At 34.1% G+C, this 18,025-nt stretch overlaps 1 protein-coding gene across 5 annotated transcripts; it reads right to left on the bottom strand.

Annotated features, from left to right (window-relative positions):
* Positions 1–353: 353 nt before the first annotated feature.
* On the bottom strand, positions 354–17,832 carry DEG2 (DEGP protease 2). Of its 5 annotated transcripts, XR_015818967.1 has the most exons (23): positions 17,536–17,832; positions 17,129–17,305; positions 16,807–16,857; positions 16,191–16,264; positions 15,838–15,901; positions 13,761–13,805; positions 12,640–12,747; positions 11,759–11,836; positions 11,554–11,620; positions 11,311–11,369; positions 10,989–11,088; positions 10,464–10,543; positions 9,576–9,632; positions 9,106–9,209; positions 8,453–8,540; positions 7,915–8,000; positions 7,788–7,812; positions 7,625–7,696; positions 6,804–6,854; positions 6,664–6,724; positions 6,226–6,586; positions 5,511–5,624; positions 354–748 (listed from the first exon to the last, which is right to left on the bottom strand). XR_015818967.1 is itself a non-coding variant. In XM_022051023.2 (21 exons), the coding sequence occupies exons 1-21, from the start codon at positions 17,725–17,727 to the stop codon at positions 6,342–6,344; spliced, it is 1,884 nt and encodes a 627-aa protein (XP_021906715.1). In that variant the 5' UTR covers positions 17,728–17,832; the 3' UTR covers positions 5,996–6,341. The 5 variants fall into 5 exon arrangements, 1 of the variants encoding a protein (XP_021906715.1); XR_015818968.1 differs by lacking the exon at positions 5,511–5,624; XR_015818965.1 differs by lacking the exon at positions 354–748 and having other exon boundaries at positions 5,020–5,624.
* Between the last annotated feature and the right edge of the window lie 193 nt (positions 17,833–18,025).

Below are 18,025 nucleotides of genomic sequence, written 5' to 3'. Positions count from 1 at the left end.
GCCCACGCTATATGCATATGTTTATACATGTATGCATGTGTATGTAATTGCTTTGATATCATGTGTTACAGCAGCATGAAAATCTTCACCAACTCCACATATGGGTTTGTTATCATGTGTTATAGTAACATGTGTTACTATATATGTTCTTATTGCATTTTTTAAAAAAAAATAAATAGCATATTAAATTAATCCTTCAAGTTCCTTATTTATTACAATTTGATCTCTAATATTTTTTTCCTTACAATTTAGTTCTTAACATTTTCTATTTGTTTTGACGATCAATTTTCTTTCATTTTCAGACAGAAAAAAAAAACTAAAATAATTAAATTGTATTTGTATGCTTTAAAAAATAATTTAAAAGAATGAGTTGACTAATATGTTATCGATGTTATCAGGTCTGTATGAAAACAGGTTGAGTCGGCCCGCACCAAAACACAATATCTGTCTAAAGAGTGATTCGGTACATTCGAGCTCAAGTGAGCTCAGGACAGAATGAGTATTTAAATCTATCTTCTTCCCCGAGAAACTCCAGCCTGCTCTCCTCTCTGCTACCGCTGACGCACGCCAAAACCTTCCATTTTTCTCTATTTTCTTGCACTCTTTTCTAGTTGTTTTGAAGGTAGATACGTACATATGTCACTCAACCACTCTTGCGAAGAGCTTCTCTTTTCGTTCACCCGCTTACGCGCCTTCTACCGTCGCCAAACACTGCCTGCGCAAATCCGATATTTTCCTTCCCTTTTACCTGTCATTTTTTATACCAAAATATTGGTTTTGGATAGCTTTGTTGGTGAACTTCATTTTCTTTCATGGTATCATAGCATATTAGGAATTGAGTCAAATTTCTTAACAAACCACTTGAAACCCAAACCCAAACTTTAGGAATTTGGCCATAACAAATCTGGATCCATCAAATGTCAATAGTTATCTTGATAAATCACTAAACTCTACGGCGATTTTTATCCCAAAATTGTTTAATGACAACAACTATTACACATGGGTAATTTCCATGGAACGGACATTAAGTATACAAAATAAAATAGGGTTTATAGATGGAATCCTAACACAACCTACAGATCCAACAGATCCATTGAGAATACACTGGAAATAATGCAATGATATGGTGATTACTTGGATATAGAATGTACTCTCACCTGATATTAAGATTAACACATTTTATACTCAAACAGCACATCAACTATACAATGAACTAGAATAAAAACATTATGAGCAAAATACAACTAGTATGTATCAAATTAAACAGTCGATATCTGCACTCATTCAAAACCAAGAGCCAGTACGGGCTTACTTTTCAAAACTCAAATTTTTGATTGATGAACTCGTAAATTATGAACTCATTCTCATCTGCACGTGTAGGGGACTTAAACCGATTATTGGGTACCAGGAGAGGGATCACACAATGAGGTTTTTAATAGAACTTAATGAGTCATATAACAACTTAACATCCCAAATCTTCGCAAGGAAGTATCTTCCTAGTTTGAACAAAACATTTTCTATCATCCAATAAAAAGAGAAAATGAGAGAAATTTCTTTGAAATCTATCACTAACCGGGTTATGGCTTTAAGTATAAAAGAGGTCAACAAATCACAGAGAATTGTCAGCACAAACAAGGAGAAATATTATTATACCTATTACAAGAAGACTGGACATTCTTTGAAAAAATGTTTTAAGGTCAATCCAAATAGACCTATATGCACCAATTGCAATCTATCAAGACATACGACTGAGGTATGCTATAGAGATAAGAACCAAATAAATAGACAAAGGACCCAAAACACGATCAGACAACCCACTATCAATCAAGTATCATCTGTTGATGCACAAATTGAACTCAAGGGAGAAGAGCACAATTTATTGACAAATGATCAATTCCACCAACTTATAGTCTTTATTCAACAAAGTCAAGCTAATGTCAATATGGTACAAACAACTTCGGAGCAAATTCAGGATCAGAAATTCACTACATTCTCTTATATATTTTCTTATTTTAATGTATGCACAATAGATAGAAATATTAACACACATACAACTTGAATAATTGATACTGGGGCCTCAGATCACATAGTACACACACCATAATTATATACTGAGATAACATCAAATGTTAAATCTAAAATTATATTACTAAATGGAGAAAGTGTAGATGTATCTCATGTAAAAGTAGTAAAATTAAGTGATAAGCTAGTACTAAACAATGTGTTATGTGTGTCTTCATTTAGATTTAATTTAATATCTGCAAGAAGGTTAATACAGGATATAAAAGATGTTGTCTAATTTTTTTACAATATTGTGTCATCCAAGACCGTTTGACCTGGAAGACACTTGGGATGGGCGAGATTAATGATAAACTATATCAGCTTAGACAACCCAAGAATTTAGAAAACGCAAGTCAACTAATCTTTACAAGAATGACACTACAAAGCTCCAGCAAAGAGGAGAGAGACTTTGATATATGGCATTATAGGCTTGGACACCTTTTATTCAAATCTAGTCTTGATTTTGATATGTTAGCAAACAAAGACTCTAAGTTATGTCATGTATGTCAATTAGAAAAAATGCATAAACTTTCATTTTCTGATAGCAGTAATAAAGCAAAACAATGTTTTGATTTAATATATTGTGACATCTGTAGACCTTGTAATGAAATTTCTTATGATGGGTTTACACATTTTTTAACGATTGTTGATGATTTTACTAGATGTACTTGGGTATATATGATGCAAAGTAAGGCCGACACAAGTTCACATTTGCAACATTTTTGCACTTTTATTGAGACTCAATTTGACAGTAAAGTAAGAGTTATTAGAACTGATAACGAAGAGAATTCGAAATGAATAGATTTTATAATGGTAAGGGAATCATGCATCAAAAGAGTTGTGTGGAAACTCCACAACAGAATGGGAGAGTGGAGAGAAAACATCAACAAATACTCATCATTGCAAGGGCATTAAAATTCCAAAGTGTAATGGACACCAAGTATTAGAGCGATTTTGTTCTTACTACTTCATATTTAATTAACAGAACATCCTCCTTTATGTTAGGTGGGAAGACACCTTTTGAGATTCTACATGGAAAAAAATCAAATTATAGTCACCTGAAAGTATTTGGGTGCTTAGCCTTCGCATATACTTTATTGAGTGGAAGACGAAAATTTGATACAAGAGCAAGAAATGTGTGTTCATAGGGTATCCTTTTGGTACAAAGGGATACAAATTGCTAGATGAAGAGAGCAATGAAGTTATTATTTCTAGAAACGTAATAATTCATGAAAAAAATATTTCTTCACAAAGAAAAGAAGTGTATAAAGGATATGCAGACTATACATAAGTCTAGAAATATATTGATAAACGAACTAAAATCAAACACCTTTGTGCAAGACAACACCAGGGACCAAGTGATGGGTCGAGATAGTCCAGATATGGAGGTTAGGGACCTCACACAGATAGAAGAGGTATCCAACAATCAAGAAATGATTGATGGGGAAGGAGAAATAAGAGAAGGCCATATGAATAACGATGAGATTCCAAGGAGAAAATCAACGAGGATAAAGAGGTCACCAAATTACTTAAGGGACTACATATGTGATTAAATTCAAGGGAACAATGATTGCATAGAGTTGTCTGATCCACAAGTCCGCAATGGTGGTGTCATTCCTCTATCAAACACAGTTGCATATAATAGACTTATGGGGGGGACACAAGAAGTATATACCTAATGTAGCATCCCATAATAAACCAAGTTCATATGAAGAGGCCAGCAAAGACTCAAACTTGAGAAATACCATGGGAAACGAACTCCAAGCTCTTGAAGAAAACAAGACTTGGAAAGTAGTTGATTTACTGGCAGGGAATAAAGCAATAGGATGTAAGTGGGTCTACAAAGTGAAATTCAAAACACATGGGACCATTGAAAGACACAAAGCTAAATTTGTTGCTAAGGGCTTCACTCAAAGAGAAGGTCTAGACTATCACGAGACATTCTTACCTGTGACCAAAATCGTCTCCGTAAAAGTATTGTTGGCTCTAGCTGCAATTAGAGGATGACACCTTCAACAGTTAGATGTCAGCAACGTCTTCTTACATGGAGATTTAAATGAGAAAGTGTACATGGAGCTTCCTCCTGGGCATCCTTAAAGGAGAGAAGGGAAAGTATGCATACTTCAAAAAAGCTTGTATGGGCTTAAACAAACATCCAGACAGTGGTATACCAAATTTTCTGAGTTTATTACTCAACAAGGATTCAAGCAATCCAATGCCGACTACAGTTTGTTCGTACGGACTAATAGTGAAAGCTTTACCGTGCTACTTGTATATGTTGATGACATTATTGTACCAGGTAATGATGAATCTGTTATTAAAGAACAAAAGATAACATTGGATAAGAAATTTGAAATTAAAAATTTATGAAATTTAAAGTATTTCTTTGACATTGAAACTGCTAAATCAAATAGAGGGGTTCATATATGCCAAAGGAAATATGGCATAAGAAGTTTTGAAAGATACAAGGGTTCTAAGAAGCAAGACCTCATCGCTCCCTCCTGGACCAGAATATTAAACTTTCGAATGATGAAGGAGAGCCAGTACTAAATACAACGATTCACATTGACAAGACCTAATCTGGCTTACTCTGTTCAAGTTCTAAGCCAGTTCATGGAGTCCTAAAGACTGTCACTTAAAGGCTGCATACAAAGTCCTAAGACATGTTAAGGATACACCGGGTCAAGGTTTATTTTACTCATATACATCTGAGCTAAAACTAAATGTTTATACTGACAGTGATTGGGCGGGGTGCCCAAACACAAAAAACCCTGTTATATGATATTGTGTTCTTCTAAGCAATTCATTGATATCTTGGAAATTTAAGAAACAACAAACAGTTTATAAATCTTCGGCAAAGGCAGAATATAGAGTCATACCTAGTGTGTGTTGTGAGCTAACTTGGATAAGATACTTACTTAACCTAAAAGTGTGTAATTTAGAAGCAACAGACCTATATTGTGATAACAAAGATGTCATACATATAGTTGCTAATCCTGTGTTTCGTGAAAGAACTAAACACATTGACATAAATTGTCATTTAGTTAGAGATAAAGTACAGGAATAGAGTATAGTTACGAGGCATGTGAGCAGCAAGCAACAACTAGCAAATATTTTCACTAAAATTCTATCTAGTTGGCTTCTCAATGAGCATATGATCAAGATGAGAGCAGAAAACGTTTATTCTCCATCTTGAGGGGGGATGTTATCAGACCTGTATGAAAACAGGTTGACCCGGCCCACACCAAAACGCACCGTTTCACTAAAGAGTGATTTGGTGCGTTCGAGCTCAAATGAGTTCGGGGACATAATGAGTATTTAAACTCGTCTTCTTTCCCGAGAAACCCTAACCTACTCTCCTCTCTGCTACCGTTAACGCACACCAAAAGCTTTCATTTTTCTCTGTTTTCTTGCACTCTTTTCTTGTTCTTTTGCAGGTAAATACATACATATATCACTCGGACACTCCCGCAAAGAGCTTCTCTTTCCGATCACCCGCTTCCGCACCTTCCATCGTCACCGAACACTGCTTGTGCAAATTTAATATTTTTCTTCACTTTCACCTGTCATTTTTTATACAAAAATATTGGTTTTGGATAACTTGGTTGGTGAACTTCATTTTCTTTCAAGCAATTTAATTAATCAATCAAATTCATTCTTTTAAACTATTTTTTAGAGTAACCAAACATGAGATAATTATTTTAGTTTTTTCTATCACAAAATGAAATAAAACTGAACGTTTTAAACAAATAGAAACATTAGAAATTAATTATAATAAAAATATATTAAAGATTAAATTATAACAAATATCAAACTTCAAGAATTAAAGTGATAATTTATCCAAAGAAAACACTATATTCCTATTGAATTATAACAACATAATTTTTTGTATTTGTAAGATATCAAATAATATTCCTTTAAGATAAAATATGAATTAACGAAATTATCCAGTATATATATTGAATTAAATAATGAATAAGTTAATGTAATTTATTATTCAAAATTATTATGTCAATCGCTCTCAAGGCTGCTGAATGCAATAACCTAAGCACAAAATCATGCTCTCCCTGAAAAGATATATAGATGTAAGACTGTTGCAATCAAGTAATATAACCCAACCCTCCCTAGAGAGAAACAAAATAAGGAGGAAAGAAGTATAAGTACCCAATTTAATGGCCCTTGAACCAGGAAGCTGTTGAAGTCATAACTTGGCGTCCTGCACTCTCCTTTGTGTTTTTGTTCTGCGAAAAGATCCAGTTTAACATCCAGATGTTTCGCAGTTATGCCCAAAGGAGTCCATCAACGCCAATTTCCAAATTTGAAACGGGGCTGTTCCCATAATCTTGTTCCAGAGCCTGGTTGTCACTAGGTGAATCTAAATATGGCTCCAGTAGATCCGAAGACCTTTCAGAGGGAATGCCATAATCTTTAAGAATGCAAGAGGAAGATGCAGTAGCCGCTTTTCTCTCCAAAACAGCAATGTAATTGTCTTCAAATTCGAAAATAAGATACTCATCCTTGCATTCTGACCGAGCACAGTATTCATAATGAGCATTAAAAAATAATAAAGAGAAACTTTTTGCAAGGGATGTTATCACTTACTATCCACAAGATGTGCCATGTGATGGATGTTCTTTATAGGAATTCCATTGAATTTCAAAACCTGAAAAGTTTTCCCTTCAGTAAACGTACACAAATTGGCAGAGCGATGTAAAGCTGTTGGCTAGAAATATATAACCTACTTGTTGATTGCCCATATCTTCGTACCCAATATTAACTTCACTTGCAAGCACCTAATAAGAAAAGGACAGTAAATAAACCAAAAGATTTCAATTTTTGTCAACGTGTACCAATGCAACAACACAAAACTCCTCCAAAGTGACCAGTGGGAAATTTGATGACAGCTCTTAGAACTGAGAGCATACAAGGACGGTTCTCTACTCTCACTAAGTTTTAATTTGACATCACAAATTTAAAATAGGAGTATTTATATCCAAGTTTGGTTTCAAAAGCTTACATGTAATTCAAAGTAGAGATGTGTTGAATCCGTTAGTCCATTCAGTATCTTGCTACTTGAGGATTTCACTTTTCATTTGCACTATGTTTGGATTGAGGCAAATATCTTTGCCTGTCAAACTCTAATTTTTCATTTCTTAAATTGGGGAAAGGAAGGAGAAAAACACAAAAAAATTTATAAGGAAAACATTCTCTTTTGAGCTTACTAGTTAACTTTGTAATTGTGCTGATAAAGGGAATTATTTATTATTTCTAATAACTATTTTTATACTAATTTTTACTCAAACATAGTGTTAAATACCTTGAAATTTATAACTTATGGGGGTTGAATAAATGTGACAATTTTAAATGTTAAGATAAAGTATCACCCTGAATTATCAAATGTTTTCAACTAGTCATAGCACAAACGTGTACTTGAGAGTCAGGAACGGAAAGAAATAATAAGCCTAAAAAAAATCTCACATGTTCAATTAAAGAGGTACAGAACCAACATTCAAGCCAGAGTCAACTGATGCAATATGGTCAGAAGTAAAGAAATCCAGCTTACCTGTGATAAGATGACAATTTGTTCACCCTTAAACCTAGCCAAAGAATACCGCGCCTTTGCCAGCAGTTTCAACTTTCCAGAAGAAAGACAAATGAAATCAGATTCCGCAACATAGAAAGGTAAGAATCAAAACCAAACTAAAAGAAGTTTGTTGCAAACTTACTCCTATAGAGTCCTCGCACTCCTCACTGTCAACCAAAAGATTGAAGGAAAACATGATAAAATTACTCTCACAATGACAAAAATAGGAGATAGATCCTCCTAAGTATGAGGAAATGAAACAGACATACTCTATTAAAGGTTCTGAAAGCGGAGTAAACACCAGACCAGCGATTATCAGATAAGAAGGCTGACCTCCATCAATATGATAAGGAACCTTGAAACATGAGCAGTAAATTGTTTTTCAGAAAAGACAGAATCTGAACATGAAAATTGAAAATAGAGATGGATACATAAAAAACTCATAAAGTGATCCAATTAAGAGCATTCTAATTGAACAATTATGAACAATCCCTTTTTCTCATCTTGCATAAACCTTGGAGAAAACTCGCAACTTCAAAGGAGAACCACATTAAGTTTATTATCAAATAGACTCTCGAAACTAGATGATGAACACTTCCAATCAGTACAAGTAGTCTTAGATCTTAATAGTAATATTGCATCTTGCAGCATGACACTCCTCTGTATGGAAAAGACCCCGATATGGTCCATATGGTTTATTAACTGCTATGTGATGAAAAATAGGGGGAGCTGACTTGATTCTCAACCTGGCAGAGAAATATATGTTTTCATCTTATTTATCTGCAGAGGCAGGAGATAATAACATACCAAATGAATTCGAGGATTCAAAACCACTTGAAGTGTCATAAAGGCCCCTGCTCTAATGATACCAAGCTCTGCCATATCACCTGCAAATCTGTGTAACAGCATCATTAACTAAAAGATAGATGTAACTTGACAAAGCCTAGAGATATCACAGGAGCACTAGATGGACATTAAAGGGGAAAAGATTAATGAAAAGTCATGAGCATAAAGATCCAGGAAAAGGAACAACAAGTATAATGCTACAGCATGTTGTTCATGAGTTTAATAAGCATTCCAACTTATTTCTCATAAGCAAGATCAATGGTCTAACAGCCACAGAAGGCATCATAAAAATTTGGAAATTGCATAAGCTAAGGCGCAAACCAAAAGTAGCCTCTTAGAAAAGTATGGATAAGTTATTTATTGAACTCTTCAAAAAAGATCCGAACAGATAGATAGTCCACTAAACATAATTACAAAAATAACAAAAGCATACAGGAGTGGACAAATACCATACATCAAGTTGAACCTGTGAAAAACCCACGGGATGCTCATAGTGAAGTTCTTAATCTACATAGGTTTTACATGAATACCTTTATAGCAACCAAATAAACAGAAAAATCTAAAGAAGATATGGAAATTCTTCAATTATTCTCAATAGAGAACTGGGTCCTTACTTTTGACTAATGAGGTAGCGGAATGCAATACGCTCATTTGATCGAAAGGGTACTGTGCCTTCGCATCCCACATGAACATCATCAAAGCTTACAATAACATCCCCCTGCAATTGCATGACATCAAAATTCCACATGCAAAAATAGTGAGAAAAGTCCTTGTTATAAAAAATTCTTAAAAAATTTTAAGTTATGCCAAAAAAAGAAGATATGAAGCACTTGTTAATAGCAAAAATATGAAAAGCAATTAATTTGTGCCTGACACAGATCCATTGAAATCTTCTGGGAAGAAAATTGCCCTGTTAACCATTAAGTTTTCACTCAACAAAACTTCTTGTAAAGCTTCTTCTTGCAGGCTAATTCATCTTTCTTTTAACTTTCACCATGAGTTCCTATTAGCAATATCTTTCTTCCAACACATGAAACATCCAAGAAGCATGAAAAGATCATAAAGTTAAAAATCACTAGCATACCTCCTTTAAGACATTGTTTGCATCAGAAGTAGGTTCAACTCTTCGCACCAGCACACCCTGCAAAATTAGGCTTGCATTACTACAATTAATTGAGCTGCTCAGCAAATATTGCCCGTATGTAGGTGGAATGGAGATTTATTCTGAACTTATCTAAGATTTATCACCTGAAAAGGATTAAGTTTCTGAACTAGATGAAGTTTAATTATATCCAGATGCATGAAAGCATTACCGATTCTATAAAGGCAATATAAATAATGTCATTACAAAGTCCTCATCTTTTTACATGCCACTTGCATTGAACCCCATCCATCATCATCTAACATGTAACTCTTTCATCACACTACTCCTATGTTACAATATCACAACTTTAGACCCATAAAACAATCTTAACCATTTTTCGAACTAAAACAATACTCAGGGCCCTTTTAATGCTAAAATAGGTCAAACTTGAGCATAAAGACATGATAGTCCAACAGCATATGTATGTCAGATTGTTGCCTAGACATTTTTGTTTTTCTTCCTCAACTACCAGCGCCTTCAGCAACCAACTTCCTATTGCTTTTTCATCCTCTCAGCACAACAAATTCAACTACTTTCCACTTCACTCTTTTCTATCCATGGTTCCTCAACTCCTTCCCTCAAAAAGTTCAAAAAATCACTTCTCATGCAATTTTCCCGTCCCATCCTAGACAAAACCTAAGGAAGCATTAATACTTCACATGAATTTTTCAGACAAGTAACAAACATAAAGAAAAATACAACACTGAAAATGACACTAAATTTCAAGCAGATGATAAATATCATTGAATTTTTACCAGCAAAATAAACAAAAAAAACTTATTTAAAAAAATAAAAAGTAAAATAAACAAAAGAATCTGAGTGATATACCTCGTTACCGGGAACTTTTAAGCATGAACGTAATGCTGGATTCTCCAACTTCTGAAGCAATACACCAAGGCAAGGGAAACCTTGAAAGCAATGCATTAAATACTTGTTAATAGATTCCAAGTATGTTTTTTCACAATCAGCATGGTTAACGAGTAGCTGAAAAGTACAGTTACATGCCAAAAATCCTAATAGATTTGAAAGATAAAGATGGCATTAGATGCATAAACTACAAAGCCTACAGCACTCTATTACAGATACCTAGCTTCTAGGATTTACTAGAATACAAGAGGGGCTTGCAGAATCACAGAGAGTTTACTCGCATCATAAATTAATAAAGAGGTTTTAGCCTCAAGGAAGACGATAGAAAAACACTTAATTCCTAATGTGCTAATATTTCTGAGATGCCTGCCTTCTGCTGGTCAATATGGAAGCCATGGTAAACAACTATATTTGCCAACACAAGAGAACCATGCACAAAATTCACAGAAATCCATAATCTCAGTGTGAAGCAAGAAAAAATTCTACCAGTGTATTTTCCATTCTTCTCGTAGTCATCCAAAAAATGAGACACAACTGTTGTTGGAATCACATATCCAATGTTTTCAGCCTCTTCAGATCTGTAAACCTAAAAGGAAATGTCTTGTAAAAATACAATAGAGGAAAATAACGAAAAGATTTGTCAAAAGCAAGATTGAAAGTCCAGAAATTATAAGTCTTGATAAAACTAACACCAATATGTCAAGATAATTAACACAGTACAACTTTAAAGAGTAGGGGACAAAACTCTGACATCATGACATATCAAACGTGATATATATAATTTTAATGCAGTTTCAGGTATTTTTACCTGAAATGCCACCCCAATGCACTCGCCTTGGTCATTGAATGCAGGACCACCACTATTACCTACCATATAGCAAGTACAGGCAATGGCTATCACAGTGATACAAACTTTATGCTTTTACTTTTTAAGGAAAAAAAGAATTGCTAAATATGAGGCAGGTAGACATAAGCAGTTTCCATAAGTAGATTAAACTGTGAAGTTTTCATGTTAAACAGTATAGATTTACGAATATCAAAATTTACTTACCAGGATTTATTGCCGCATCAATTTGAATGCCCAACAAATCAGATGACCCGTGAGCATATGATGTAACCTGTGATAAAGAAGTATCAGAAGGAAGTAGTCTACTCAACCAACAAGTTAAAAACGCATAAATCAGAGCATCAAAATGATTATACATGCAGTACAGAAATTCCTGAACGTGATTTTGTTTTTACAGGATGGGTCAAACCTCAATTCGGGATACAACACCCTTTGTCACAGAGATGGTGTCTCCTCCAAGGGGGTATCCCACGACAGTTACTGCATCCTGACAATCAAAAGCATTAGAAAACAGTTCGCAAGTTCCTTTTTTTCTGAATATATATATATACACTCAGAACTGAGAATGCAAAGTACTTCTAGAAATTATCAAATTGGAAACAATTACTAATAAAACGAAATAACTTAGACTAGTGATAAAGATGACAGCAGAACATTACTCCAATTTGAAGGAAGAACTATCTTGAGGAAGAAATTAAAGGACCCAATAAGCAATCTAACACCATACTTCAAGTCTGTTAGTTTCAACGGATAGGTGTAGTTTCTCACGGTATTATGCATATGATGTAAGATTTGCATCAGATGGACATATGGCTACGTCATCTTGAAGCACAAATATAATGTTTGCATCGAAGTTTTTGACACACAATTGAATGGTCATAGCAAAAAGTTTCTTGTAACCAGTAAAAGGGAAAAGCTCAAACCAAGGTTTCGTGCAGAACATCAACAAAGAAAACCAATTCCTTAGCAACAGAAGCTTATTCAAAGTGAGAAGTTAAAGTGGAACATTTCTAATGATGGGAAATTTTTTTAATTATTATGATATATTTAGTATTTTTAAATTCTTTAGCGTGTTTAGTCAGTATTAGTTAGATTTAGGAAGATTTGAGCTTATTTAGAATTTAGAAACTCTTGATATTTTCTATATTAGTTTTATGCTACTTGAGTATTTTTAAATTCTTCAAGCTACATAGTTAATATCAGTTAGAATTAGGAGATTTTGAGATTAGATAGGATTTAGAAACTTCAATATTTTCTTTATTAGTTGTATTTTTCTCTAAGAATATTAACCTGAAGATGTGGCAACCGTCCAAGTTGGAGTGGTTCTACACCTTTCCAGAATTCCTTGTTTTCTACTGAAAGCAAAGCAATGTCACAGTCAACTCCTCTTGCTAAAACCTGTACATAATGCACTGAGAGAAAAATGAGTTACAACATCATATTGATTTCCATTAAGCATATTTAAAGTTTTTAACTCAAATTGTTTTGACATGTATCTAAACTGAAGTAGTAGAACAGATTCTAAATATGCTTCTAGTATATACTTGATTATAAGTAATCTTCCAATTAGATTTGGCTATAAAAGGATAAACATCTACTAATTAGATTATAAGCACAATGTGGGATGCCAAAGAAAAGGGAAAGGGAAATAATAAAGCTTATTAAGCAGAAAATGAAGAAAAAAATAGATAAGTAAACTTTCCCCTGTAACATATGATATAAATTAAAAAAAAATATAGAAAAAATAAAATCAAAATCATCACCTAGGGTAGGACCCTGTTAGGTTAGTCCTCTATTTTCTTTTTTTTGGTAAGGATCAAGAGATAAACATTTTGACTAACTGCTTCTCCTAAGTATACTTGTTTCATGCGGCAACCTCTGGTGCCTTGTGTTTGCAATTCTAGTTTCCCTAAAAAAATCAATAGTGCTTATAAACACTTAGCAATCTATATGGCAGATCAACAAAATCATATTTAAGACAATTATTATAGTCTGAGCAATTAAAAAGGAGTTCTATTACTTTTAGGTAAACTGATTAAAAGGGACTTTTACTTTGCTTCTTACTTTCTTTTTTCTTGGGGGAGGAGGGAGAGGGAAGGCATTATGAAGTCTTAATGGAACCACCTAAAAATACTGATATCTGCAATTTCATCTCCATTTCCAAGAACCACTGATACTCATTCACTTCCACATGTCAATCCAAATACATGATCTCAAAATGTTCTACTGATAGGGCAGGGAAGAGAGGAGATCAAAATTTTCAAGCAGGCTAGTCAACGTACATAAAGAGAATTCCCAAAATTAGGAAAACCACTATTTATTAAAAACAAAAAGAATTAGGAAAAACCAATAAAGATACTGCAAAGAAACACCGGAAATTCAGCATTAACCTTTCCGGTTCAAGCAACTACCTTAGCCACGTATTTGGTATCATCCCCCCTTCTTTTCACTTTAACCTGTCATCACAATCATGACTACAATTAAAAGAGATCATGAGTTCAAACAAAACAAAGAATTGCAAATACAGAAGCATCCAATTGACTATAAATAAATTAAATAAAATCCTAGCAAAAGTTAATTTTCTTTTAAATAACAAATATAAAACATATCATTAAGTATCGGCACCAAAGGGGTGCAAACCTATGTCCAAATTATTTATAAGTCAGTAAATATATCAATTAATTCTCCTAAATTCTCCATGGAGTATAACAGTTGATCCATAACCAAAAAATCTAAGATCTAAAACCATTTCTCTCGAGTCGTATCATAACATCTTCCACCCTCTCAAAAACCTCCCTATTTCTTTTCCTTGACACTAACCAAAAGATCACGAGAGGAATAAGGCCCAAATATTTTTTCGCTCAGCCAATCCCTTCCAAGCTCATAATTAATCATTTACAGTACCCGCCATAACCCAATTGAAACCAAGGATCATATATGTCATAGACCACAAGCCATTCACAATGGGGCACCAAAATAGAATATGGTTGCAAATCTCCTCCGCCCTCTTGCATAAGCAGCACAAGTTTACCATAACATTTCCTCTCCTTTTCAGCTTATCTATCATCAAAATACACCCACCGCCTGCTTTCCAAGAGAAAAAAGCTACCCTGGGAGGGGCCTTCACCTTCCATATTTGTCTATACGAAAAACTGAATTTACTATTTTAACCCAAACTCAAAGAAGACTGACAATTCCAAGTAATGCCCAAGCATTAGAATTCACATAGAAGACTGAAGATTCCTTGCAACACTGAGGAATTAGAATTCACATGCAATCATATGCAAGGTAGAATTAGAACTCGATCTTGTTTTTTATACACATAATATTTACATACTCAAAAGACCATAATCATGGTCGATTTTGGGGAATTAAAGTATAAATTATTAAAATATTAGGAATTATAATTATACTAAATATAAAACAACTATGCTATTTAGGAGTTTATTATTTTATTATTTAGGAGTATTATTATAGTCTAGTAATTTAAGATTTTTATTCTTATTAGTACTTCTTAATATTATTGGTATTAGTTTCTTATTCTTATTAACATTAGTATTCCTATTTTTACTAGTTTCCTATTTCTTAATTTAATTCTAGTTAAGCATAGTTAATTAAAAATTATTATAAATAATTTTGTAATTTTATTTATTGATCATGCAAGTAATCAATAATATTTTTGAGAATTTCTCATAATAATCGTATGATTGGATCAACTCTTAGGTATGATGCCTAAGAACCTTAAGTATGATATCTAATTTTTTCTTCCAATTTCTTAGTAGACAAATCACCCTAATTTCCCTGCATCACAACTTGTAATCAAGCAACTACGAAATCCTTTCTCTAGATAACTCAAGGAAGCGTGGCGGACTCGTTGTTAATGGATGCCTAATGTGCTTGAAAGGGGGTAAATTCCCCAATCACCTCCTCCTATAATGTGTTGAGGGTATCATGCTATCAGATTTATCTTTGTCCTTACTAAGTTTGTCCAAGGAAGTCAGTTGTTTGAATATGGATAAATTATTGGCTTGGGATGCCATCGGGTGCACAAGGAGAAAGATCGCCTCCCTTATTCCACTGGGTATCATATAGGTCATTTGGAAGGAAAAGAACATGAGGGTTTTGATGGCATTATATCTTTTTTCTCATAGCATCAGAGATTGGTAGTTCCCTTCCCCGAGTATTTTGTTCAATGATCGGCCTCTGTTATTTGAAGAGGATTTAGGGAACATCTTACATATTTTGTTCTTTCTTTACATATAGTTTGTGTATTTGGGTGGCACCCACTCGGTGCCTTGTTCATTTGATTCGTTCCTTTTTCTTTTTGGAGAGGGGGAAAAGAAAAAGCAAGTGCAAGTCAAACCGCTGACAATCTCAATTCTAGAGGAAGAAGCATTGTGTTCTGTAGAGGACTAAAATATATAGCCATGACATAAAAACATCTCAAATTCCTATTCAGAGTTAAATGAAGCTTTACAAAAAGCATACCTGTGTATCATGTTCAACGCAATGTGCATTAGTCAAAAGTTTTCCATTCCCAATCATGAATGCACTGTAAGAAGGAAAGTATCAAAATAATGCCGCAAAAAGTATATAATCTCTGCCTTTCAAGAAAAGAAAAGATATTGATGAATAAGATCTAATGTTTGACTTTAAACAACCAGCAGAGTAGAACGTCCAGGTGAACTAAAATGTTAACAGAAAAAGAAGAGTTAACCTTTCTCTTTCAAAGCTTTGCACAGGTCAGTAGCAAACAAGAAAAACTATTAAGACTTCAACCTTGTTTCCCATCAAATCCTTTTACATGCTTAATTCCAAACAGGTAAGATTTTTAAACTTGCCTTCCAGTGCTGGTAAATTGTCTTTGTTTTTGCCAGGGTAGGGAGTAGTCTGGTGCAGTATGGGTGCAATAAACCTGGACAAAGAGTTGAAGAAACAAAAGTAGCCGAATGGGTCCAATAAAAACTTCAAAATGCAGGGAAAAAAACCCTCAGTTATTCATGCATTTGAAGCGGAATCATGTAAATAAATAAACTTTGATAATGTAAATCCTCTGTTTTTAGAAGAGGACGGATATGACAGTGATAGGAACCAAGGCAATGCAACGGCAATATCTTTTCCCTACAAACCAAGAATCCTTCAAACTTCGCATCACGTTTTAGACTAAAATCTAAAAAGATCTGTGTCAGCTCTGGAGCACCTACTATTCCAAAACTAAGATTGATGAGAGTATGCATATTTCCAATGAAACAGCTTCCATACCCTCCTCTGGCTTAATGTTACATATAAAAATATTCGGGGGAAAGGCATTTGTAAAATAGAAGTTCTAAAATAAAGTAGATCTGGATAAGATGAGAGTTAAAATCTAACGAGGAATAGTCCCAGATCTATTGGTAAACCGATCACGTAGACAACCGGTCTAAAATGTTATCATGAACAAGATGAAACAAGTGTTACCTTCACAACAGCATTAAGAAAAGCTGTGTCTTGAAGATTCCCCGGCTCAACCTGAAATTAGAATTCACATATCATAAATGACATGCTTTATACAAAGTCATTAATAGTGATTGAAGTTGGAAAGACTGCTAAAATACAGGTTTCTGGATAAATAAATCAGGTTAATTCAAACTAGGTACAAGCAATACAAGTCCCTTTATGCAAGCCGATGCTTCCTACATAAGTAACTAGCTAATACACGAATTTAGCTCAACCCAGATTTAACAATCTCATAATTGCAAGAAGCAAAAGCTCAGGCTATGTAATCCTCGTGAAAATATACCTGTGGCTCCTTTGAATCAAGCTGAAACTCCTTATCTTTTCTTTGCATGCCAAATGATTTAAAAGCCGCGGTTTGAAAACCTCCCCTATCCCCTCTACCACTAATTCCATCACCGGGTAACTTGGTTCTCTCATATTTTAATCTTCTAGGAGATTTCTTCTCGGGAGCCGAGTCTTGCTGGTATTAAAAACCAGAAAGAAATAAAAAGAAATAGTTAAATTGAATCAATCCGGCATTTCAGTTCAAAACAAACAACTGCAAATAGAGCTCAAAATATCAAAATGCCGAATTATTATCCAAATAAAATTTAAAAAAAAAAAAAACAACTGCGACTTGTGAATTCCAAAACTAACAGCACAAAAAAGATGATGGCGAGAAGAGAGAAATAGCTAGCATGATTGGTTTACCTGAGATATAGATTTAGCAGGGGAAGACGGGCTTCTCTCCACACCTCGTCTCTTACGAATGGTGGTTTTGGGAGTCAGTGGACTCAGTGACCCGTGTGACGCGGCGAACCGACATTGGGAGGAGATAGGGTAACGAATTTTAACGGTGGAACTGAGCGCAGAGAAGCAGCAGTTGGCGACTGATACGGCCATTAACACTGCAAAGCAAAGAGCATAGGTTCCTTATCCTCTGCTTGAGGAAGCAGAAATGGATAAATTAGGTCACTGATTTTCGCGCCTCCATGATTCTCTCTTTGCCTCTTTTTCTTTTTTAACCAATAGAAAATTACGTGTTTAATAAATTTTTTTTATTTGAATTTATGTTTTAAAAAACTACAAATAATAACTAACAAATAATATGTAAAAATAGATATTCATGCAATAAAAAATAATTTTACTTAATTTTATTAAAAAAAATTAACAAATAAAAAAAAAGGAAAATAATGGACGT

Source organism: Carica papaya, chromosome 5 (assembly GCF_054855325.1).
Source record: "Carica papaya isolate Zhongbai chromosome 5, ASM5485532v1, whole genome shotgun sequence".
In the NCBI taxonomy this organism is placed as follows: domain Eukaryota; kingdom Viridiplantae; phylum Streptophyta; class Magnoliopsida; order Brassicales; family Caricaceae; genus Carica; species Carica papaya.
Note: the sequence above shows the minus strand (reverse complement) of the source record. Positions and strands in the feature narration are given on the sequence as shown.